The sequence below is a fragment of the Equus quagga genome, chromosome 14 (genome assembly GCF_021613505.1).
Source record: "Equus quagga isolate Etosha38 chromosome 14, UCLA_HA_Equagga_1.0, whole genome shotgun sequence".
Lineage (NCBI taxonomy): Eukaryota > Metazoa > Chordata > Mammalia > Perissodactyla > Equidae > Equus > Equus quagga.
Genome location: NC_060280.1, coordinates 84,729,861 through 84,753,145, shown reverse-complemented (window position 1 = coordinate 84,753,145; position 23,285 = coordinate 84,729,861). Strand labels below are relative to the sequence as shown.

The 23,285-nt window shown below is 61.0% G+C and overlaps 1 protein-coding gene across 1 annotated transcript in view; it reads right to left on the bottom strand.

Annotated features, from left to right (window-relative positions):
• CACNA1A (calcium voltage-gated channel subunit alpha1 A) overlaps positions 1-23,285 on the bottom strand; it is a 199,242-nt gene that overhangs the window by 21,911 nt on the left and 154,046 nt on the right. The window contains exons 30-39 of the mRNA XM_046638279.1: positions 22,117-22,281; positions 19,815-19,925; positions 16,387-16,470; positions 13,554-13,559; positions 9,171-9,287; positions 8,796-8,861; positions 8,529-8,644; positions 5,907-6,057; positions 2,974-3,101; positions 772-868 (exon numbers count right to left, since the gene is read on the bottom strand). Of these exons, the coding sequence (XP_046494235.1) occupies positions 772-868; positions 2,974-3,101; positions 5,907-6,057; positions 8,529-8,644; positions 8,796-8,861; positions 9,171-9,287; positions 13,554-13,559; positions 16,387-16,470; positions 19,815-19,925; positions 22,117-22,281 (1,041 nt within the window). The remainder of the gene's footprint in view (positions 1-771; positions 869-2,973; positions 3,102-5,906; positions 6,058-8,528; positions 8,645-8,795; positions 8,862-9,170; positions 9,288-13,553; positions 13,560-16,386; positions 16,471-19,814; positions 19,926-22,116; positions 22,282-23,285) is intronic.

Below are 23,285 nucleotides of genomic sequence, written 5' to 3'. Positions count from 1 at the left end.
GGGACAAGGGGGCAATCTTTGTTTGGGGAGGGACGACTTTCAAGGTGCTTCCTGAACTTCTCGAGGATGAGCTGGAGGGAACAGAGCATCTGTCCTTGGGTGCCAAGGGAGATTCCGGGATGGGGGTCTGGAGAGTGGCCCGGCCCAGCCGCCTGGCGGTGCGGCCCTCGCTTCCTCAGCCAGCATGCACCAACCCCCGGTCGGCACGGTGCCTGCCCGCCCCAGGCCCCCCGCCAAGGCAGCGTGCACGGCCTGCATCAGGGTGCCACAGTCCAGGGGTCCAGCTGCGGCCCGCCTGCCTACTCGGAACAACGGAGAGCAGGTGGGAGTGCCTCGGGGTGGCAGTGGGAGACGGGTGGCGCAGGGGTGGGGCCAGGGAGGCAACTCTGGAGGGCCGGCGGGGGCTGGGGAGGAGAGGCTCCAGGACTCCTCGGGAGGTCTCGGGTCCCCCAAGGCCCTAGGTCAGAGATCAGCTTCAGGTGTGTGTGGGGGGCCTGACCTGGGGGCTCCCCTCCCCGGGTGTCGGCCATAAGGGAGTCTCAAAACACCAAGGCACAGTCATCAGAAAGGACGGACACAGTGTGCGGCTTAGAGTCAAGGACGGTCAAGATCCATTTACTCGAGGAGGAAAGGGGGAGGAAAAAAAAGAAAAAGAAAAAAAAAAAAGAAGAAAGAAGAGAAACGCTGGAAAAAGAGACTCGGCTGGTTGCTCCTGGTCAGCACTGAAAAGTCCCCAGCGCCCGGACGCCGTGGTCGCCACGGGTAGACTACCTTGTAAGCCACTCTGGCCGGACACTTCTTCCCCAGACCCAGGGGCGGAGACATGTGTCTCAGCATCTGATACATGTCCGGGTAAGGCATGCGGCCCCTGGCAGCACCGAAGACAAGAACGGGTGGGACGGAGGAGCGGAGGGAAGGCGAGGGGGCGGAGAGAACAAAAAACAAAACCAAAAAGAAAAAAAAAAATCACACGAGCCGAAAAAAGAGAGAGAGAAAGATGCAGAGGATGATAAAATAGGTATTTCAAATAAATGGAAAAGAGGAGGAAAAAAAAAGTGGAAGAAAAGGTAATTAAAAAAAAGATTATTTCACTGCTCACGAGCAGGGAGAGAGAGAGAGAAAAGAGAAAAGTCAGATTCGGTTGTGACTGAGCTCCGGTTCCGGTGCCACGTGGAGGGAAGCGGGGGTCCTCACTTTGGAGGGCCTGGAGCAATGCTGGGGTCCAGCGTTATGTTAAAAATTGGGGAAAGGCCTCTGGGTTGGCTGAGGCTGGTCTCTGAGGGGGCCTAGACGGGGAGGAGGGCTGGGGGCTTCCGGAGGCAAAGGGCGGAGGGGGAGAGAGTTGAGGTCATGGTGGCGGGGGGCAGCGTGCAGCTACGACGCCCCCCCGGGATGCGTCTGATTTGGGGTGCCATGGAGACCCCGGGATGGGCAGCTTCAGCTAGGAGCAAGCAGAATGGCTGGAGGGAACGAGAGAATGTCCCATGCTTCCTCGAGTCTACTTGGCTGCATTCTGTCGGCTGAGAGAGTTTTCTAGTTTAATGCAGGAGAGAAATGGCTCTGTGTTTAGAGATATATATATATATATATATGAAATATATATATTGAGGAGCCCAAGCCACACCCATTCCACGGATGCTAGCAGGTTCAGTGGAAGTCAAACCTTGCAAGCAACCCTATGAGGGCATTTCTTGCCTAAGCCGAGAGGGGGCGATATTACACGCAATAAACTGTACATGTCCTTATAATGAATCCGACCGCTGAAAGGAGAAGACAGGGCGTTAGTGGGGGCACGGGGCAAGCTGCGCTCCCGCCACGCGGCCGGGTCGTGACGCCAGGGGATGGGGACCCCTGGCTTGGGGAGTGGGGGCACATGGGATGAGCGGAGGTCCCTGAGACGTCCCCAGATGCTCACAGACCCCGGGTCTGCCAGGAGCGAGGGGGGAGCAGCTCTGGGCTGGGGATGCCTCCCCCTGGGCTCTCTCTGCATCTCCCTTCTCCACAACCTACATGGGCTACCCTGGGGGGGGGGTCGTGGAATAAGGAACAGAGGGACAGCATCCAACTGCTATGACCTAAAATCAAAAGAGGAAAAGTTAGGAACCAGCCGGAAGCCAAGCCCAGACGCGCGGCTCGCCTCGGCTGGGTCTCCTGGAGGATAGTGGGGGCCACAGGAACGGCAGGGTGGACCCACCCCCCTCCCTGGGAGGCCCTCCGCCAGCTCTCGGGCGCTCAAGGCCCCATTCGTGCTGCCTCAGCCCCAGCCCAGCCTGAACTAGGATCCCCAGTTAGTGGCTGGCGGGCTCGGAATCAGGCTGGCGCCTCTGGGTGTCCTGCAGGGGCCTGGGGCTGAGCGGGCCCTCGACACACATGCCCAGTGGAGACGGCACTAAGGCCGTCCCCTGTCAGCCGGGGGGGCACTCTGGCGCCTACGGAGATGGGAGAGCTCGCTCCCTTCTTGACCATGAGGATGCAGGGGCCACTGAGGCTCTGTGTCCTCTCCTCTGGCCTCGTGTGACACCTGCTCCAGGGTCCTGGGATCCCAGAATGAGCTGGGTTCTTCCACTCTGACCTTGCGGCCACCGATCCCGTCTGCCAAGGGAGCCAGGCCAGCCCCTCTCCCCACACTCCTGGGAGCACTCAGGCTGGGAAGCCTCGGTTCCCCCCTGGGCCCTGCCCAGCTTGTCCTCAGCATCTGGAGCCCCCCATGAGGGGTAGGAGAGCCTCACAGGAGGCGAACCCTCACGGTCAACTCCTTCCCTCGGTTCCCAGAAAGCCTGGGATTGGGGCGCAGCTGGCGACCGAGCATTTAACCCGGGGTGGACAGACGGAGGTGCTATTCTCATCTCTCCCCTCCAGGCTGACCCCCCGGCGAGCCCCGCCAGCTCCCAGGGCTTCGGTGCCTGACCCAGCCTGTGCCCCGGCGCTAGGGAGAGGCGGGCGACGGGGCTGGGGTTCGGGGTGGTGCCTTACCACGCTGCGGGGTCGTACTCCGCCCAGACACGCACGTACTCATCCAGGTGGTGGGGACCCAGGATGGAGGAGTCTCGAGTGAGGTACTCAAAGTTGTCCATGATGACAGCAACAAAGAGGTTCAGCATCTGCGGGGACCCCGGGGCCGGGAGGGAGCGGGGAGAGCGACACACACCCCAACGCATGCACACGGAGGCCCAGACGGGGAGGGGGAGGGGGCGAAAGGGGAAAGGGGATAGACACAGAGAGAGAAATGAGGGGACAGGGAGGAAAGACACGCTCACGCAAGGAGTGCAGAGACAGATGGAGAAACGGAGATGGGGGAGAGACAGAGACAAGATGGAGACAGAGAGAGATGCAGAGACCAAGAGCCAGAGAGATGGACAGAGACAGAGAGAGGAGAGGCTGTGTGAAATGGGGGCCAACACCGGGGGGACCACCGTGACCCAAATCCTCCCACACCTGGTCCATGACGAGGGCAAGCGAGTGCTCCCTGTGGGCAGGACCACTGTCACGTTCGCGGTCCAGCACAAAGCAAGCACCCCGCAAATGTTTCCCGGGTGGACGGAGGGAGGGACGGGGGACTTTTCCTGCCCTCGGCTGCCTGTGGCAGCCCCTTGCCCCATGTTCTCACGGCCCTTGGCCGCGGGGATCTTGCGCGGTCCCACCCCCAGGCCTGCGCCAATGCTGCTCCTCCAGGGAACACCTGATTTTCCCCCCTTTGGGTAACAGATCCTGGAGAACCTCTTCCTCTGCACACAAGACGTTGTAGCGAGGTGTGGCCCCCACTCTGCGGCTCCCGCGGTCATTTACCCCAGGCACGTGACCCAAGGAGGCCAACTGAGCCCGCTGGATTTCCTGCTGGTGCCCAGGAGCGGAGCCGTCCTGCCTCTGCGAGGAGGGGGGTCTGAGAACGGGGCGTGCGGAGGAGAGCAAGGACGCCGGGGTCCTCCCGCCTGGCCCCAGCCTCGCCTGTGCCTTTCGGCTGCATGCGCCGCCTGGGTCAGTCTCAGTGGACTTTCCATTACTCGCAACCCATTCGACTGCGACGTGGTCCAGTCTCTGCTTGCAGCCCCGTGGGCCACTGTGTGAAACAGCCCTTCCTTCCGTCTGCGTGTCCCCACCTTGGGATCTGCCGTGACCTGCCCACTTGTCTGCCCATTGCCCCTGCGAACCGAGAGAACCGTGTTCTCTTCTCACGCCGCCAGTGCCTAGCATAAACCTGGCACACAGCAGGCATTAAGAATGTTCAGATGTAAGCATGGCAGGTGCCTAATAAGTAACCTGTCATCCTAGGTGTCCCCAACTTTAGTGACTATTTTCAACTCATCTTCGTGACATTGACTGAGCACCTGCTGGGCACTGTCTTAGGGGTTGGGGACACAGCGGTGAAGGAGGCAGACAGCCCTGCCCTTGGGGCTGACGGGCGAGGGGTGCAGGCATCTTCCAGGGTGCCTGCTCTTCCCACGTGGCTGCATTATAAGATCCCGTCCCCACGTGCACCCAGGGTGCCATTTAGACAGGGTGGCCATTTGTCCAGGGTCTGGGCTGGCCCATGCATCTCCCTTCTGGGAACTTAGAAGTGGGCAGTGGGTCCTCTGGGCCAGTGGCTGCGGACGCTGGACTGGGGGTCTGTGGGCCGAGGGGTGTGGCCCCTGCTCTGAAGGCAGTGGGGCTGCTGGGCTTGCACCGATGGACACTGGGGTCTGCACACCACATCTCCCACAGTCCCTCAGCTGGCTTCTCACATCCCGTCAGGGGAGCCGGGCCAGGAGGCCCGACTGGAGAGGACAGGAGAAGGGACACCCTCCGCTTCTGGGGTGGGTCTGCGTGGTGGGCTGACTTGTGTCTTCCCAAAAGACACTTTCAAATCCTAACCCCAGGGACCTGTGAATGTGGCCTTATTTGGAAAAGGGTCTTTGTGGATGCATCAAGTTAAGATGAGGTCCTGATGGATTAGGGTGAGCCCTAAATCAATACGCCTGCTGTCTTCATGAGAGGGAAATTGACACAGACACACAGGGAGAAGACCACGTGACGACGGAGGCAGACGTTGGAGTGACGTGACCACAAGCCAAGGAATGCCTGGGGCCGCCAGCAGCTGGGAGAGGCAGGAAGGACCCTCCCCTCGAGGCTCTGGAGGGAGCACGTTCCTGCGACCCGGGGACCGGCTTCTAGCCTCCAGAATGGTGGGAGGATGAGTTTCTCTTGCTTTAAGCCACTAAGCGTGTGGCACTTTGTTACAGCAGCCACGGGAAACTGGTACTGTCTGCAAGTGTCTGGGGCAGCCGCCCCTTGGGAGGGCCAGGGGCAGCCGGCTGGGTCAGTAACGCTCTCTCTTCCTTTGACTCCCCCAGCCCAGCCCTTCCTGTGGCCGGCAATCCCCGGGTCCTCAGTGGTGTCTGTCTATTCTTTCAACGCTGCATGGCCGATCCTGGCATCAAGCGCCCTCTGCGGGAAGCACCTGGATAGTTGCTGCCCTGCCTGCACCACGGCCCAGGGAGAGCGAGGCCATAAGGAGCAGCCTCTGTAACCAGATGGGCTGTGGGGCCAGCTCTCAGTCCGGAGGGTCCTTCTCTTGGTATAACCCAGCGGGTCTCAAAGGTGGAGATCCCATCTCTCCCCCAGGGGACACTGGCAGTGTCTGGTGACATGTTTGGTCAGCACACCTGGGGATGGGGGCGCTAGTGGCAACTGGGGGCTGGAGGCCAGGGCTTCTGCTCAACACCATACAGCGCGCCGGCCGCCCCACAGAGAACTGTCCAGCTCCAAACGTGAGCAGTGCCGAGGGGAGGAACCCCAGCTGAGCTAACTCCCAGCCGGCTCAGAGAAGCCCACAGGGAGCAGCAGGCAACACAGCCACGTTCTCAGAAACCCAGGCTCCTGAGAGAGAGCTGGGTCTAGGGAGCACCCCCCCACATCCACGGACTCACCAGAAACGAGCAGAGGAAGATGAAGGAAACGAAGTAAAAATAGGCAAATTCATTGCCACACTCAGGAGTCAGGATGCCAGAGTTCTTATCACACGGCTTCCCACTGAGGCAGGAAAGCATGATGTTGTGCCAAGCCTCCCCGGTGGCACTCCTGAGGACAGAGGGGGCGTCAGGGACCTGGGCACCCAGCTCTGGGCACCAACGCCCCCCGTAGAGGTAGAGTGCTTGGGCTCTGCAGCTGGCCTGGCATGGGTTCGAGTCCCAGGTAAGCCACTTCTTTTCTCTGGAAGCTCAGAGAGGCGATTCTCATCCTTGGCTGTGCATGAAGCCTGGAAGGGGCTTTTACAAAATGCTGATGCCAACACTCCACTCCCACAGACCTGGATTCAACTGGTCTGTGGTGGGGCCTCGGGATGTAGGTATGTTCTAAAAGCTCCCCTCCCACCAGGTGATTGTTATCTCTTACTATTTTCTCTGTGGTTTACTCTGCTCCACACACACTGGGCTCCTCACTGTCCTCAAACATGCCAGCCACACACCTGCCTCAGGGCCTTTGCACTTGCTGCACCTACTGCTGGACTGCCCTTCCTGAGATATCCACATGGCTCCCTCCCTCACCTATTTCTCTCGAATGTCACCCCCCTCCAGGGATGTGTGACCTACCAGCCCTCCATTCTTTTAGTTGTTGTTGCTAAATTTAAAAAAAATTATCATTCCAAAATTTACATAACATAAAGTGTGTAATTTTAACCATTTTAAAGTGTATAATTCAGCGGCATTAAGTACATTCACACTGCTGTGCACCCATCACCACTATCCACCTCTGGAACCTTTTCATCTATCCCAAACTGACAACTTGTACCCATTAAACAATACTTCCCCATTCTCTACTCACCCAGCCCCTGGCAATCTCTATTCCACTTTTTCTATTAAAAGATTTTATTTTTCTTTTCCTCCCCAAAGCCCCCTGGTACATAGTTGTATATTTTAGTTGTAGGTCCTTCCAGTTGTGGCATGTGGGACGCCACCTCAGCATGGCCTGATGAGCGGGGCCATGTCCACACCCAGGATCCAAACCAGCGAAACCCTGGGCTGCCGCAGCGAAGCGTGTGAACCCAACCACTTGGCCACAGGGCTGGCCCCTCCACTTTTTTCCTCAATAAATTTACCCACTCCAGGTACCTCACGTAAGTGGAATCATATTTGTCCTTTTGTGCCTCCATTTCCTTCTTAACCTGGAGCTTCATTGCCTTCTAGTATTCTCTATAACTAGCTTACTGACTGTCTCTCTCCCCCACGGGAATATGAGCTTTGTGGGAATTAATAGAAGGACCCTTAACTAAACTGGAGTGGGGAAGGCCTGGAGGGGAGCCCTCAGCCCCACTGCACTTCCTCAACCACACCCGCCAGGAAGAGTGGGTGCTTGCGTCTTGCCCACCAAGCAGAGCTACTTCACTGCCAAGGAAGATTTCTCTCTGCACCGGCAAGAGCCCAGCCAGTGAGAAAGGCTGCAGTCCGGCCAATGAGAAACGTGGCAGGCCAGCCAATGAGAAACGTGGCAGGCTGGCCAATGAGAAACACCGCAGCCCGGCCAATGAGAAAGGCCAAAGTCCCGCCAATGAGAAACGCGGCAGCCCAGCCAATGAGAAGCGCTGCAGCCCAGCCAATGAGAAACGTGGCAGGCTGGCCAATGAGGGGCCCTTGCTGCCCTGACCTGTTACTCTCCCCCAGTGGACTTTCCTTTAGAATAGCCCCTTCCAATCCCCGTTTTCTGTATAAAGGCAGCTCCTGACCTTTGTTTTCTGCATTTGCCTACTGTTCTGCATTGCCTGCACAACCCAAATTGCAATTGTTTGGGCTATTCCTGAAAAAACTCACTTTGAGAGTAAAAGAACTGACAAATGTGCTTTTGAAGTTGACAGCTTCCAGAAAGCAGACAATGTGTCTTTCTACTTTGTCCCTGGTACCTAAAGCAGAGCCTGGCACACAGTAGGTGCTCAGTAAACATCCAGGGCATGAGTGAAGGCACTGCAACCTGCAGCCAGGATTAAGAATCAAGTCCCAGAGTCCACAGTCTACAGTTTCTTCATCTGTCTGGGGGACTGCCAAGAAGCCCCACCTCACAGGAGAGTCAGGAGGGTTCAGTGAGATAACGCCTGCAAATGCTTTCCAGGCTTTTGTCCCAGGCCTCAGCTCCTGCCCTGCCCCACCCCTTACCTGAACAGAGCCATGGGAAAAGGAGAAAAGGACACGCCCCCATGGAAAGGAAAAGGAAGGAACAGGACAGGCCCCCACGGGAAGAAGCAGAAAGGACACGCCCCCACGGGAAGAGGAGGACATGCCCCCAAGGGAAGAAGAGGACACGCCCCCACGAGAAGGAGAGGACACGCTCCCACGGGAAAAATGAGAGGACACGCCCCCATGGGAAGAGAACACGCCCCCAAAGGAGAGGACACACCCCCACGGGAAGAGGAGGACACGCCCCCACAGGAAGGAGAGGACACGCCCCCATGGGAACAATGAGAGGACACGCCCCCAAAGGAGGAGAGCACACGCCCGCCCCCACGGGAAGAGGAGGACACGCCCTGCCAGACCAGAAGGACGGAGCTGCGACCCGCTCACCGGAAGAGCAGCATGAGCGCCTGGAAGAAGGTCCGGAAGTTGTTGTGCTCGGTGATTTGGAAGTCATCCTCATCACTGTCCTCGTCCTCCACGTCGATGCCGATGTTGCCGAACACCTGGGGAGGTGGAGGCGGATGACCGTGCGCGGCGGCCCCGGCGACCCACTCAGCCCCCACGGCGTGGCTGCCCCTCTGGGCTGCGCTGACCACCCGCCTGAGGGCGCGGCCGTCCTGGAGGCTCCAGGAGTGCGCGGGAGGTGGCACGCACCTGCATCCCGATGATGGCGTAGATGAAGAAGAGCATAGCGATCAGCAGACAGACGTATGGCAGCGCCTGGCGGACGGAAGGCAGTGAAGGAGCAGGGGAGGGGGGCCCACGTGGCCGCCCCCCTGCGCCGGGGCTGCCCCTCGGCCGGCGCACCCTGGCGGCTCCGGGATGAGGCCACAGCGGCAAGGAGTGGGGCGTTCCCCTAGGGGCTCTCAGACGCGCAGGGATGGGAAGTTAGACAAGAGCCCTGCAGGCGGCAGCCCCAGCAGGTGCATCACAGAGGCATTTCCACCTGACAGCTAGACCCAGCTGGAGCAGGTGGGGCGGGTCTGCTCTTCTCCTGAGCCCTGGGCTGTCGGCAGGCGCGGGGCTCACCTTGAAGGACTGCACGAAGGTCCAGAGAAGGATGCGGATGGTGTAGCCCTGCCGGAGGAGTTTGATGAGCCGGGCAGCACGGAACAGGCGGAGGAAGCTCAGGTTGATGAAGTTGTTCTGGGGAGATGGAGACAGAGGGGTGACCATCCACCCCCACCCCCCAGGGGCTCAGAGCCGTCACCACTCACAGAGGCCCCTACATGAAGCCAACCAACAGGAAAAAGCAAGCCAGACCCCAAATAAGGAGGGGAGGAGAGAAGCACTATTAATGCAATGGTGCCGAGGACAAAACTGGAAAAAGGAACGAAATCGGGGAGGTGGGGGAGGGAGGAAAAGGCATCAACTCAAAAGCAGAAGCCCTCCCCGCCAGCCCCACCGGCAACGGGGAAAAGAAAAGAAAAAGGAAAAGAAAGGGACGGTTCGGGGTGGGGGTGGGGGGGGGGGCCAAGAAGAAATAACAAAAAACGAGGAAAAGAAAATACAACCGAATCATCCAATCAGAAAAAAATCGAGATGGTTTTTGTTTCTCCCAACAACCAAATGCACTGAGACGATAAGACACAAGCGGGTCAAGTTGCCGGTCCATCACACGTGTACGATGCACAAACACCAGGGCGGGGTGGGGGAGCCAGCACGCTCAGGCCTGGTGGACACGTGCGGGTCCGAGGGCATGTTATGCTCCGGGCCAGAAATGCATCTGCCATGGGACTCACCGGGCGCCCTGCCCTGCCCTGCCGAGCTGCCCACCCGCTCCTGCCCGCCCTGACCTCGCCCCACGGCCAAGAGGAGCAGCAGCTCGAGCCAATTGGAGCAGCGAAGAACATGGTTTCTTACCCCCTTGGCGAGCGGGCATGGGGAGGACGGGAGGGAGCTGGGGCTGTCCTGCCGCAGGGCGAGTCCTCGCTGCCCGCTGAGTCGGAGAAGATGCATTTGGGGCCCTTTTCCCCCCTCTCAGGGATGGCTTCTCAGCTTCTGGGGCTGGGTGTAGTAGTAGCTCGGGACCGGCCTGCGGGAAGCAGGAAGTACGCAGCGCCCGTGGGTGCGCGAGCTCAGCCTCGGCCGAGCCCCGAGGGGCTGGTGCTGGGGGCGGGGAGCTGGGGCCGTCCCTGCCCCCAGGACCTCCCTGGGTGGCCCCTGCCTCTGCTCGAAGACCCCTTTTCTAGTGACTGCCTCTGTCTCCTCCCAGCCAAGCCAGGGAGCCCGGGGGGTGTGGGTGGCTGGCCAGGGACGGTGGTGCCGCTGCCCACACTGGGCCTTCCCGGGGCTGCCAGCTGGGCCTCCAGGGGTGCTGCTGGGCACAGGCAGCCAGAAGTCACGAGTGGACCACGTCTGCCTCACGAAGCTATTGGGCCTGAGTAGTTTTTTTTTCTTTTTTTTAAATTAAAAGTAGTTGCCTGTGTTTAAAAATCAGATTTTGCCCCAAGATCTGGCTTTCTGGCAGCGCCGGCCCTGCTTCTGGCCTGGCAGCAGTTGGCCGGGGCCCGGCTGTGGCCACCCCCCTTGAAGCAGGCCATGTCCTCCAGTTTACCGAGGCCCCCACATTCTAGAAATAGCCCCTCTCTCCTGGCCCATGGCATCCGCCTGGTCCCCAGAGGCATCTGAGTTTGAGACCCCTGCCTTGGGCGGACAAGGAAACCTCCACTGGTCAGTCACCTGGCAGACTGGAGGCAGAGGGGCCTAACTGGACGCTGTTCCCCGGGGTCTGGGGAGCCCTAGACGTGGGCCATGGGGCAAGACTTAAATGGCCCAGCCCTTCCCCACCACATGGCACAGGGGTGACCACACGGGTTGCCCAGCGGTCACAGCACCCCTTCTGGCCTCAGAAGTTGAGACAATGGATTATATGGGCATCTTATTGGGTGTTCCCAAGGGCGGCCTGGGAGCTGAGAGGCAGGGATGGGGTGTCAAGGAATTTCTGGGGCTGGCAAGAGGCCTCCAGTTTGCTGGCAAAGCCCAGGATGTCCTCTGGGACACATCAGTGGGCCCTTAGACCTCCAGGATGGGAGAGGGAGCGGTGGGCCTACCCTGACCACGTTGGGCCCAACCACTGTGACAATGTCGCTAGTGCCTCGAATAAGTTCCCAAACCCAGCTCGGCTAAGGGAGAGTCACCCTCCACGCCCCACTGACCTGACTCCCAGCCCTGCCTGGCCACCTGACTCCACCTGGGGACGAGGCCAATGGCCCAGGTGTCCCCAGCCCCCTCCCGTCCATCCCCAGAGTACAAGCCATCCCTTCACGGGGCAGGTCATAACATGTGGACTCGGCCCGGCATGCAGAGGGGGCGGCCGGGGGGCAGCTTCCAGCTGGGGTGCAGTGGGGGAGCCTGCCACATGCAGGGGAAGCGAGGGGCTCTGGCGGGACGTGCGTGCAGACAGCATGCTGCCTTTCTTGGAGCCAAGGGAGGAAGGAGACACATGGGGGAGGCGGGGGGGGGGATGAAGGTCGGGGTGACGGGGCTGCGGGGAGCCAGTCTGCCCGCATCCAGCTCCACCTCCTCCTGGGTCTGCCCTCTGCGTGCTCTGGGAGCCTCGTGACTTCCCCTTCCTAGCATCCGTCTTTGCAGCCGCAGCCTGGAAGCTGTCTCTTCCTCCAGCCTTGCCCTCTGCTTCCCAGGCCCAGGGTGCCAGGCCCAGACGCAGCCCTGGGAGGCTGGCCACGCGCAGAAGGGCAGAGCAGCCACGTGCTCGAGGGCTCCAGAGAAACCCTGCCACTTGCAGACCCCGCGTCCAGCCCAGGCCTGGCCTCTGGGCTCCAGACCCCACGACCACCACCTACCAACTTCCTCCCGGGTCTTCTCGAAGGCACTGCCAGCCCACCGTGCCCACGCCTATGCTCTTACCCCCGCCGGGCCCTCTCCTGGCATTCCTTTACCACTAGCTCCAGGTTCAAACCAGACTCAAGTGCCTGCAGGCATCCCTCTGAGGCAGCCCAGCCCCGAGCCACGCCCAGATCCTGGACAGGCCCCTGCTCTCTGTCTCCTCTGCTGCCATCGCCTGCTGGATTCCTCGTGTCCACCTCCAGTCCAGCCCCCTGTGTAGCCACTCCCTGTTCTGCATCCCCAGTGATCTCGTCTAATCGCTTCTGATTGCTCCTCCCCTGCTCCAGAGCCTCCCAGGCTTCCAGCAAGGCTCCAGGGGCCTGTCCCCTTCTGCCCCCTCACTTTCTCTGGGTCAGTCTGCCTTGCTCTCTTTGCTCCAGCCACACCCCTCACTTTCACACCCCAGCCTCTCCTCCCTCCTGTCACAGGGCCTTTGCACATGCCATCCTGGGCCTCAAATGCCCTTTTCTCCCCTCTCTGCCTTGTTAACGCTGCTCAGCCTTCAGCTCCCAGTACAGCTGCAAATTCAAGTGAGTCTGATGGGTTACTTGGCCAATGCCTGCCTCTGCTGCCCGAGTGTAGGCAAGGGGGAGGCAGTGATGGTGTTTGCTTCTGCCCGCCCCTACATCTGTGGCACTGAAGGGGAATCACTCAATGTCTGGATGACTGCATGTGTACCACCAGCAGGGGAGGATCCGGTGCAGACACCACCGGGGGTCCTTCAAAGGGGCTCGGGTGTGGGTGGGGGAGGGGCAGAGGCCGGTGGGGCTTCACAGAGTGTGAGTGTGCAAGTGTGCAGGGAGCCGAACAAGTGAGGAGAGGGAGGGATGGAGAACGCGTGTGCTGTGGGGGGCAGGGTATGGCGTGTGGCGTGGATGGACATGGGGGGGTAGTGTGTGTGCGCGTAGGGGGAGGAAAGAGAGAAAGAGAGAATCAGAGATGAGCAAGAAAGGAGAGGGCATGCGTGTGCAGCAACCGTGTGTGAGGGGGTACATATGCGTGTGCACATCTGGGCTCCAGGGGGTGCCCTGGCCCCTGGCCCGCCTGGGAGCAGCCAGACCCCAGCCTGAGGGTCTCTGCCCACACGCTGCCGGGCACTCAGACCTCCTCCAGCGGGCTCGAGTGGCCCGGCTCAAAGAGCCTGCAGGCTGGGGATGGGGTGAGGGGCCCGGGCTCCACGGAGGAGGGACCCCTAGAGTGACGAGAGGGTGGCTGAGGGCTCTGAGTGTGGGGTGTGTGGGTGACGGGGCAGAGACCCGGCCACGGCCGTGAATCCTGCTGGGATGCTGCACGGGACAAACCCATCCCTTTCTCTGCAAAAGACGCAAACCGACCCAAACAGAAGACCCCGCTTCAGAACCCAGTAAAGACCATCAGAGAGACGGGAGGAGCGGGGAGGGGGAGCCGGGGGTGGAGAGACGACAGACGGGCGGGAGCGGGGCAGGGGGCGCGGGGCTCAGGCAACCCCAGTCAGAAGCCCAGGGCTTGAGGTGCATGCTGGTCGAGAAGATGCGTCCACAGTTAATGTAAGGCATTGAGACTTCAGAAAGAAGTAAGACCAACCGGATTCTAGATGTGGATGTTGAAGATGGAGGGGGGCGGGCGGGCGGGGGCGTGGGAAGGCGTGGTCAGCGGTTTTTAGGTTGATTTGTAACCAGTGCCAAAACACCAATGGGTTTCGGTTCCCGGGCGGGGAGTGGGGTGGTGGCGTGGGTTGGGAGATGGTCATTGGTGTATGAGCACACAGACCGCGTCATGGATGAACAAATGACGTCATAGTGCATTTTGATTGGATGAGGTTTCAGACGGCGTTGCGCCAATGTACAGTGTAAAGAGCAGGCATGGAAAGAGACAAGACGAGAGACACAGTCATTATCCGTCGCACGCCCGTGCGGGCAAACCCACGCCGCCCGGCCACGCGGGGTGGCAGCTGAGGCCCACGGGCCCCACGCCCTCTCCCCCCACCCTGGGACTCGCCCTCCTCAGGGTCTGGCTCCCCCGACCCCCACGCCCCGCCCCAGCCTGGCTGAGCTCCGGCCTCGGACCTCGCGGGCTTACCTGGGAGGCAGAGGGGCAGCTGTGGGGCCGGCCGCCCCCGACTCCACATTGGGAGTTTATCATCCTAAAAGGGTCCAAACACCCACCCTCTCTCTTTCCCTCCAAAGGATTATAATCCAGGGCCAGGGGCTGGCTAGCGAACTGCAACCCCAAGGACATTGACAGTAATAATATCAATAGAAATAATAATAACCACCATCTGTGAACTATCTGATTCCTGGCAGGTTCTGTGCCAAGCACTTGACGTTGATTGCTCTGACTTGTGAAAAGCTGCCATCTCCCCCCGAGAACGGGGACAGACATTCTTGTCTGTTTTGCTTTGTCCACTGTCTCCAGTACCAACAACAACGGCTGGCACACAGCAGGCGCTCAATGCGTGCTTATTGAATGCACAAATGAATGCGAGGCTTGCAAGGATCTGATGCGGCTGGTTATGAAGGTTATCCCCACACACAGGACGAGAAAAGGCAGCGCAGCTGGTAGGGAGAGCTGTTTGACTACTGCAATGGTCCTGATGCCCCTGAATTGGACCCCAGGCCCATCCTCCTGCCCTCTGTCTTGCAGCCCCCGAGAACAGGCTATTGGGGTCCAGCCCTCTGGGTCTCTTACTGGCCACGGAGGTTTCAACCAACTTCCTCCACCTGCCGCACTGGGGTGGTGGGCCAGCCTTTCCCATCTCTCAACCCAGACGGACACTGGTTCAAGGCTGCCTTGTGCTCAGCTGATGGCAAGATATTTTGACTGCCAGCTGGAGCTCCAGGCCTCTTAGAAACTTAGGCCAGAAGACGAGGTGCAGGCTCTGGCCCTCCGCTGGGGCCAGCCCCAGGAGGGCATGACCGCTCTCGAGGAAGCTGGCAGGGTGTCAGGGGAGGTAAGCGGGAGCTTCTGGCTCACTGGAGCCGAAGCAAAGCGGTGTGGCCAGGACACCACTTGGGTGGGGTGCTGGGGGATGCATCAGAGAATGGCCTCCTCCTCCGGGGAGCTCTCCAGTCCCACCCGCCTTCTGGGATGGAACAACTGATCCCCTTCTTCTGGCAGCTCAGATGGGGATGTGCCCCCAGGAGTCACCAGGTCTGGCTGCGTGACCTCAGGCAGCCTCCTCACTCCCCTGGAGCATCAGTTCCTCAGTGGTGAAGTGGGGCAACGCCCCTCCTCAGGCCCCGCTCCACCCAGCCCGCTCTGTTCTCTGCCCCACTGCCTGTTCCGAGCATCGCCCCGGCTCCCTTCTGGCTGGGCTTGGCCAGCGGGAGGCGCTGGCAGGAGAGCGGGCGGAGGAGAGAAGGCTGCGGGTGCCCCCCACCCTCCGCCTGGCTGGCCGTCCTGTCCTCTCAGGCAGGGGCTCCGTCCCTCCACCTCCACAGCCCCTGCCCAGCCAGTCCCCGTTCCAGCTCAGGCGCCCCCCTCGCTTCAGCACCCGGGTGGGTCGTAGCCCCGTGGCCCCTCTGTGGGGGCCTCTGCCTTCCAGGCCCCCAGCGGACCCTTAGAGGGAGACTTTCATGTGCTGAGCCCCCGGCCTGAGCAGGAGCTGATCCGCGAAGTGCTTGGCACAGAGGCTGCAGGCAGCCAGTGCGTGTGGCCAGCCATTCTGATTTTCCCTGTCGTCCTGATGGGGTTGACAGCAGCCGGCCCCTGGCTCCACACTCTGCCCTTTGCCCTCCCTGTGAGGATCCCCTACCCGCCACACCCCACCCCGGTCTCCCCAGGGCCCTCAAGCCTGGGCTCACTGGCCAACGGCCAAGGCGGGGGTCAGGGACAGGAGCTCGGGGGCCCCTGAGTCTGGCACACACGGGGGAAGGACGCCGTGGTCTGTGGTGCCACAGCAGAGCGGTCCAGAGACCCCTGTGTGGGGAACCCTGTGGTCTCAGGGGAAGGTGGACATCCTGGGGACCCTCCTAAGGCCCTGGGAAAGGCGTCCTCCTGTTGGTCTGAGGGCCACAGCTCCCTCCGGACCCTGAACCAGAAGCTGGTTCCCTCTGTCTGGGCCCCCAGTACTGTGGGATTTGGGGGTGGGGCTCAGCCCTGGGGTCCTTTAAGTGCCTCGATTCCCTCAGTGCACCGTCCACACTACTGACTCTTAAGTCAACAGCCAAGATGCAGGGGAGTTCACGCTGCAGCCAGCACAGCCCCGCGGCTGTGGCTTCGGGCACCCCGTTTCCTGAGCCCCCACCCTCCCGAGGGCCCACCCTTGCCCCTGGGGGCCCCAGTTCTCCCTCTCTGGTCACAGTCAGGCGCTTGCCTGAGCCAGCTGTGGCTGTCGGGACCGATCGCTTCCGGATGACCGTCTCCCACCCCCCGCCCCCCACCGGAGCCGCCAGAGAGAAGCTGGTGGGAGACTTACCCCAAACTCCGTCACGAGGATGTCGGTGATGCTGCCCAGAACAGTCACAAAATCGAAGATGTTCCAGGCATCACGGAAGTAATTCTAGAATGGAGATGCACAAGACAGATGCCAACGCAGGGCTCCGTGCTGGCCCCCACGCCGGCCCCAGGGCATGAGCCGGGCACAGCTGCCGGTCAGCCTGCACAGCCGGGACCATGGCAGCCACTCACTCAGCACAGCGCTGCCGTCCGTGCCTGGGCCCCCGGAGCCCAGGCCTTCCCCAGCTCGCCCGGCCTGGGGCGCCTCTGGGTTCCACTTCAGCTCTGCTGGGGGGGGGGGGGGCAGGCTGCCCGTCTCTCCAGCCCTTCTGAGGGCTCCCTGAGGCCCCACAGGCTTCATAAATGATGTGACTGGGTCCCCACAAAGACCACCGGAGAGAGGGTATCACCCATTTTACACCTGCTTGAGGCAAGCGGCCTGGAGGCCAAGAATGGGCATTTGAAGCCAGGCCTCGGTGAGTCCAGAGTCTATGCTCAGGCCCCTGCTGAATCAGGACTGGGGACAGCACACTCGCTAAGACAGCGGCCTCTGGGCTCACATCCAGCTGTGTGGCTGTGGACCAGTGACTTAACCTCTCTGTGCCTCCATTTCCTAATCTGGAGAAGAGGGACAGTAACAGGCACAGAGGCTTTCTGGGCACACGCCAGGCTGCGCGTCCGGGCCCCCTTGTGGTTAGACGGGCCGTGGGTCTGGGTTTGGCCAACAGGTTGTGAGCAGAGGCAGTGCGAGTCTCTCGCTGGCCCCCGGGGGACCCGTCAGAACTCTCCTCACCGCAGCCACCAGCAAGCTCTAGGCGGTGGCGGCTCCGTGTGCCCGGGTCCCGAGTAACCAAGAGGAAAGGGCTCCCTGCCGGGTGTCGGCACGGCCCTGCTCATGGAACAGCATGACCAGCTCCGTCCTCACGGGCACCGCCGCATGCATGGGGCCAGCGGCGGGGTTGTTCAAACTCGGGGCAGTCCACCTGCTCGAGCCGCACACAGCGCCCCGCCGCCCAGACGGGACCCGGCTCTGCAGCCGCACTGCCCAGGCTGAACTCTCTCAGAGGGTACGAGGCACGTGTCCTTGCAGGGGCCGCAGGGCCTCCCCGGGAGACGGGGGTGCCGACACCAGGATGGCGAAGGCTGGTATACAGCAGGTGCTCAACGGAAGGGTGCTGCTTCACGGCTGCCTGGGAGGGTTCAGGCTCCCCTGCGTTCTTGGTTTTTGGGCGGGCGCTGCTGCGGCCCAGCCCACCTCCCCTCATGGTTCAACTGGGCACCCTCGTTACTCTGCCGGGACCTTCTCTGGCTGGTATCTGCTGGGGAATTAACTGTGCTGCTGGGAGCAAGCTCGACGATGCCGACAGGCAGTGGAGGACAAACGCCCCAGCTCCCTCCCCACGGGCACGAGGACTGTGGGGTCTGTGCTCTGCTGGTCCCGGGGTCCCCAGTGGACCTGCCCCCCACAGTGGGAATCGACTCCTAATGCGCCTGGACTGGCTGCCTTCCACCCCACCTCACTCCTAGAATCGCCCCACACATAAATTCCTCGCACTCAATCCTTGTCTCAGGCTCTGCTTCTGGGAGAGCCCAAATGAAGACAACTTCCTAGGTGCTGGCTGCAGGCCTCAAGCCCCTGGACTGGAAGGTTCCTCTCTGTCACGTAAATTCCATGTGGGGAAGCTGGGGCTTCACCTGAAACTGAGGAGGGAGGGTCTGCGCAGGCCCCCGGGGGACAGCCAGGCTTTGGGGAGGTGGGGCCCCAGCCCCTGGGAGGAGAGTCATTCACCACCAGAAAATCACCATGACTCAGCTGCGCCAGGTGGGGCCCTCAGCCTGGGGGGCGCACGGGTCCCCTGTGTAGATGTGGACGCAGGAACGAGAGGCCAGGGGCCTTGCTGGAGGCCACCAGCTAGGACGGGGCTGGGGCAGGGTGTGCACTCAGATACGGGCGCGCCAGCCCCCGGGGTCTCCCCACACATGCCCTGTGGCCTGTTCTGGGTCACACGGCCCGAGGACTGGATGCTGCGTTGGTGCCGCGGCCCAGGCTGCAGGTGCCTCCCCGCCCGATGGGGGCTCAGCGCAGGGCCCGACAGCCCAGGCTGCATCCCAGGCCCCTCTGAGTGTCCTCGTGAAAAATGCCGATTTGGGGGGCCCCTGCTCGACCAAGCGGCCCAGAACCTCTGGGGGCACGTCCGGGGCATCGTTCAGTTTTAAGAAATCTCCCTCCCAAGTGCTTCTGGTGGGGGCCAGGGCTGCAGCCGCCGCTGGGAGGAGAATGCAGGGGATGGGCTAGCCTGACCCTTCCAGCATCTATGGAGCCTGCACTGTGCGCCGGGCTTCATCCTGTCTGGGGACACACGACGCTCGCATTCAGGGTTTCAAGAGCTCTTCGGCGGGAGAGGTGAGGCTGGGCCCTCCTGGTGAGGCAGAAGGGCTGGTGCGGTGACAGAGCCCAGAGGCGACTGAGTTGAGGGCTGGGGGTCACTGTCCTTAGGGAGGCCGGCCACTCGGGGGTCCCCAGGGAGGACATCCTGTTTCGAGCCTCAGCTCGGCCGCTCGTGGGGACCCTCGGAGATCGCCCCCTTAGCTCAGGTCCTCTTCCCCCTTTTCGGTGCCATCAACCTCTGTGGCCATCAGGGGGCCTTCTCAGAGGGGGCTTTGTGAATCCCGAAAATAAAACACCCGGATCGCAGGGAGACTGGCTACACTGAAATGCGGGGATCAAACCCTTAATGATGGTGACTGCCGTGAATGGTGACCATTCTGAAGCAACGATGAATGCAAACTAAACCGTGAGGTGCCCATGACCTCCACAACGCGCTATGAAAAAAGCTGAGTTTTATCAGTGACTCAGAGCCTATTGGTAATACTGCAGGGTTTGTTGATTGCCTTCCAGATGGAAGGAAATGCTGAAGTCCAGCTAGTGGCTGGTGCAAAATAAAGATGTAATCTTTTCACATCTAATTTCACACAGCCCCACCCGCACCCCCTCCCCAGGTCCCTTTGGGGGGGGGGTCACTGGGCCTCAGGTTAAGACCACTTGCATTAGCGGGAGATGAAATCAAGTCAGTGGGTCACGAACTGCATTTTAAAGACAAGGAAATGGAGCTGAGCAGGACAGACAGCTCCGAAGCACGGGGCGCGGTGAGAGCAGGGGAGATCTCGTTGGGGCCGTCTGTGTGCACGTCTGTGCCGGGCTCTGCTGGGAAGCGCCCGCCCTGGCGGACGGCAGCTAAGCAGCCAAATGCCTGGGCTCGGCCTGCAGGATCTCAGTGTCCTCACCTCTAAATGCCGTTGACGGTGACTCCCACCCGCTGGCCCATCCCGAGGAAGGGCTGAACACAGGCGCGCCCGGCACGCAGTGACAGGCGGCATGGGGGCTGGGGGTCGCGGGGCCTTACTTACCAGAATGCCAAAAGCCATGACCTTCAGCAGGCACTCGAGGGAGAAGAGCGAGGTGAAGACAATGTTGAACACTCTCAGGGCGTTCTCGTACGCCACCGAGGCCCCGTAGAACTGGAGGGAGGAGGGAGGGTGGCGGGTCAGCGGGAGGGGCACCGCGGCGGCAGCGGCTTTGTGGCTGTCCTTTCCCGCGGCTGGACCCGGACACACGGCTCCCCTGCCAACACCCTGTGGAGCCGCCCGGCCCAGCCAGCTCCTCGCGCCCACGGGAAAGCTCTGTTCTCAGCCCCATCTCGGCGTCCCAGAGCCCGGGGGGCCTGGCCGTGGGGGGACGCCAGTGCCCTCTGCGGCCGCTTCCCTCTGACCCTTACGGGTACACCCCCTGGGGGGGACTGAGCAGGTGCCCAGCACCCCAGAAAGCTTCTCGGTTCCCCTTCCCTTTCCCGTCGCTAACCCGCCCAGAAGGAACCGCTGTTCTCTCTCCTTAGGAAAAGTTCTTGCCCAATCTATGGGATCAGATTCGAGTCTAAACCCTTCCACCGAACCACCAGGTGACGGGAATGCGGCAGACGGAGTGCGAAGCCACAGCCCCCACGAGGAAACCAGGCCACTCAGCTCGTCTGCTTTCCCCGAAGAGTCAACGGCGTCAAAACGAACAAGGAATGGGGTGAACGGGGACTTAAAAACTGGAGGCCCCGTGCGGCCATTTATGCCTCGGCTCCAAAGACCACATTTTGGGGACAATTCCACACGGGTCTTAGAGAATCATCACTAATCTTGTCAAGCCTAAGAATTTGTAGGAAAATATTCTTGCTTTTCAGAAATGCATACCGAAGAATTTGAGGGCAGAACAGCGCTGTCTCTATCATTTAAAATACTTTTAAAAAACTGATGAAACGTCCAGAATAGGCAAATCCACAGAGACAGAAAGCAGATCAGCGGCTGCCAGGGGCCGGAGAGGGGGAACGGGGAGTGACTGCTTAACACGTACAGGGCTTCCTTTTTGGGTGGTGGAATGTTCTGGAACGTTCCATCCAGATAGAGGTGATGGTTGCAAAACGTGCTAAATGTACTAAATGCCACTGAATCATACACTTTAAAATGGTTAATTTGATATTATGTGAATTTTGCTTCAATAAAAAGAAATAAGGAAAAAAGACAGATGAAGCAAAGAGCAGAATATTCCAGATGCGTAACTGAAGGAGGGAGACAGGGATTCCTGAGAGCCCGGATGCTCAGGGCGGCCTGGGGCCCGCAGCAACAGCATCGCAGGGACTCCTAGGCCCACCTTGACCCGTGGCACCCGGACCCAGACGGTGGGTGAGCCCGTCACAGTCTGATAGACACCATGCTGTGCTCTCCCTCGTCCGTACGTCTGAAACTGCTCATAATCACAACAGCGGGAGGATGAAGGAATCTGCTTATGGAGAACAGCTTCCAGGCAAAAACAGGAACTATTTTTCACCAGTTCAAAAATGAGCAGCTTCTGGGGCTGGCCTGGTGGTGCAGTGGTTAAGTTTGTGCGCTCTGCTCTGGTGGCCCCAGTTCACGGGTTCAGATCCCGGGCTCGGACCCGCACCACTCGTCAGCCAGGCTGTGGTGGCGATGCACATAAAACAGAGGAAGACGGACACAGAGCTTAGCTCGGAGCTGACCTTCCTCAGCAAAAAAAAAAAGAAAGAAAGAAAGAAAAAAGAGCAGCTTCAATTTATGGCGTGTTTTTGAAGCTTTGAGAAACGTGCCAAAGTCTCTGTGTGAACTTTCTCACTCGGTCCTCACCCCTGTGTGTGGGGTGGGGTGCCGCCATTGTCATTCCCACTTCAACTAGGAGCCCCTGGTCACTCGGGCGCAATTAAAGGCTGAGCTGAACGGCAGAGCTGGGCCGGAGCCCAGGCCTCTGGCCTCCAAACCAGGGTGGAGGGCTCTGCCTTCCCCCACTGAGGGGGCTCCTGGACCCATGCCCGCCCCCTCTCACTTCGTTCCTCCAGCATTGATGGAGGTCCCTCCTTCCCTCTGGCCAGCCCTCGGCGCAACCCAGGGACATAGGCGTGACCCGACCTCGGGCGGCCCCTTGCAGCTCCCGGGCTGGTGGCAGAGGCTGTCGGGAGCCTGACTGGCTCATGGCTTGGGAGGTGACCGGCGGGAGGCCGGGTTTGGGGGGGCAGAGAGGGCTTCCTGGAGGAAGTGCTCTGCAGGCGCCGCTGGAAGGGACTGGCGGGCGGGGAGGTGGGAACAGCTGGCGCGATGGGTCGGCGGTGGCGGTGTGGCCCATCTGGGCGGCTGGGGCAGGGCGGGGCGGGGTCACCTTCATCATGAGCACGATGGTGTTGAGGGCGATCATGGCCATGATGGTGTACTCGAACGGCGGCGACACCACAAACTGCCACATGCGGTACTGGAAGCTCTGCTTGTTCTGCGGCATGTGGCGCGTCAGCGGCTTGGCGCTGATGGCGAAGTCGATGCAGGCCCTCTGGGGCGGGGGAGGGGGGAGAGGCCGCATGAGGCCGGGGCCGCCCAGCACGCGCCGGCGAGCCCCACACTGCCCTCCTGCATGTCGCTGGGGCGCCGCCTCTCCACCCGGCCCCGCAAGCTCCTCTCCGCAATGGCGTTCTCCCGACAGCTCGGGCTCCTACAAAAGCCACGCCGGCCGAACCTGACACTGACGTGCCCCCACTTCCTCACCGAACCCCCTTGGGAACATGGGGTGTGGGTCCCCTCAACAGCCCCACTTTGCAGATGAGGACAATAGCGGCTCAGAGAGGTTAAGACACTTCCCTGAGGTGGCACAGCTGCTGATGGGCCGAATGCGAGTTTAAACCCCAGTCTGACTGGGAAGCAGAAGAGTTCTCTCTTAGTGTCCTTCTCCTGCTTCCTCTTTGGGGGCAGAGGGGCAGGCATGACGGTTATCTAGTCTTAGGGGCCAACAGAGCAGAGGAAAGATGCGTGGCAGGTCCTCCGCCCGGGTGGCTCTGGGAGGGCACAGGGTCCCGTGCGCACCCTCTGGGGGACTGGGTTTCCCTTCACGAATGTCCACGAATGTGGACACCACCCTCCCCGGGGAGCAGAGACCACCCCCGCTGACACCACCGCAGCTGTGCGAGCCGCTCCGGCTGCTGAGACGGGAGCAGAGGGACAAGCGCGGGGGCTGCACCCGGGTTCGCGCACTTTCTGAGCCGGAGTCCCTGGGGGACTGGGTGGACCCTGAACGGTGCGGAGCGGGCTGTGCATGCAGTGCGAGTAAGGGCTCAGCGCCTTTGCGGACAGCTGGCCCCGAGAGGCCGGGGCTGCCGCTACCACGTCCCAGCCTGGTCCACACACACCGTCCAGGGCGCCCTCGGGGAGCGTGTGCAGGGTTGCCCTGCGGCCTGGATCCCGCAGGAGGATGTGCTGCTCCCTCCGCAGATGCTGGTCCCGGGCGCGTGTGTGCGCATGCGTTCACGTGCACCACACTCAGTACACGTGCATCCCTGTGTG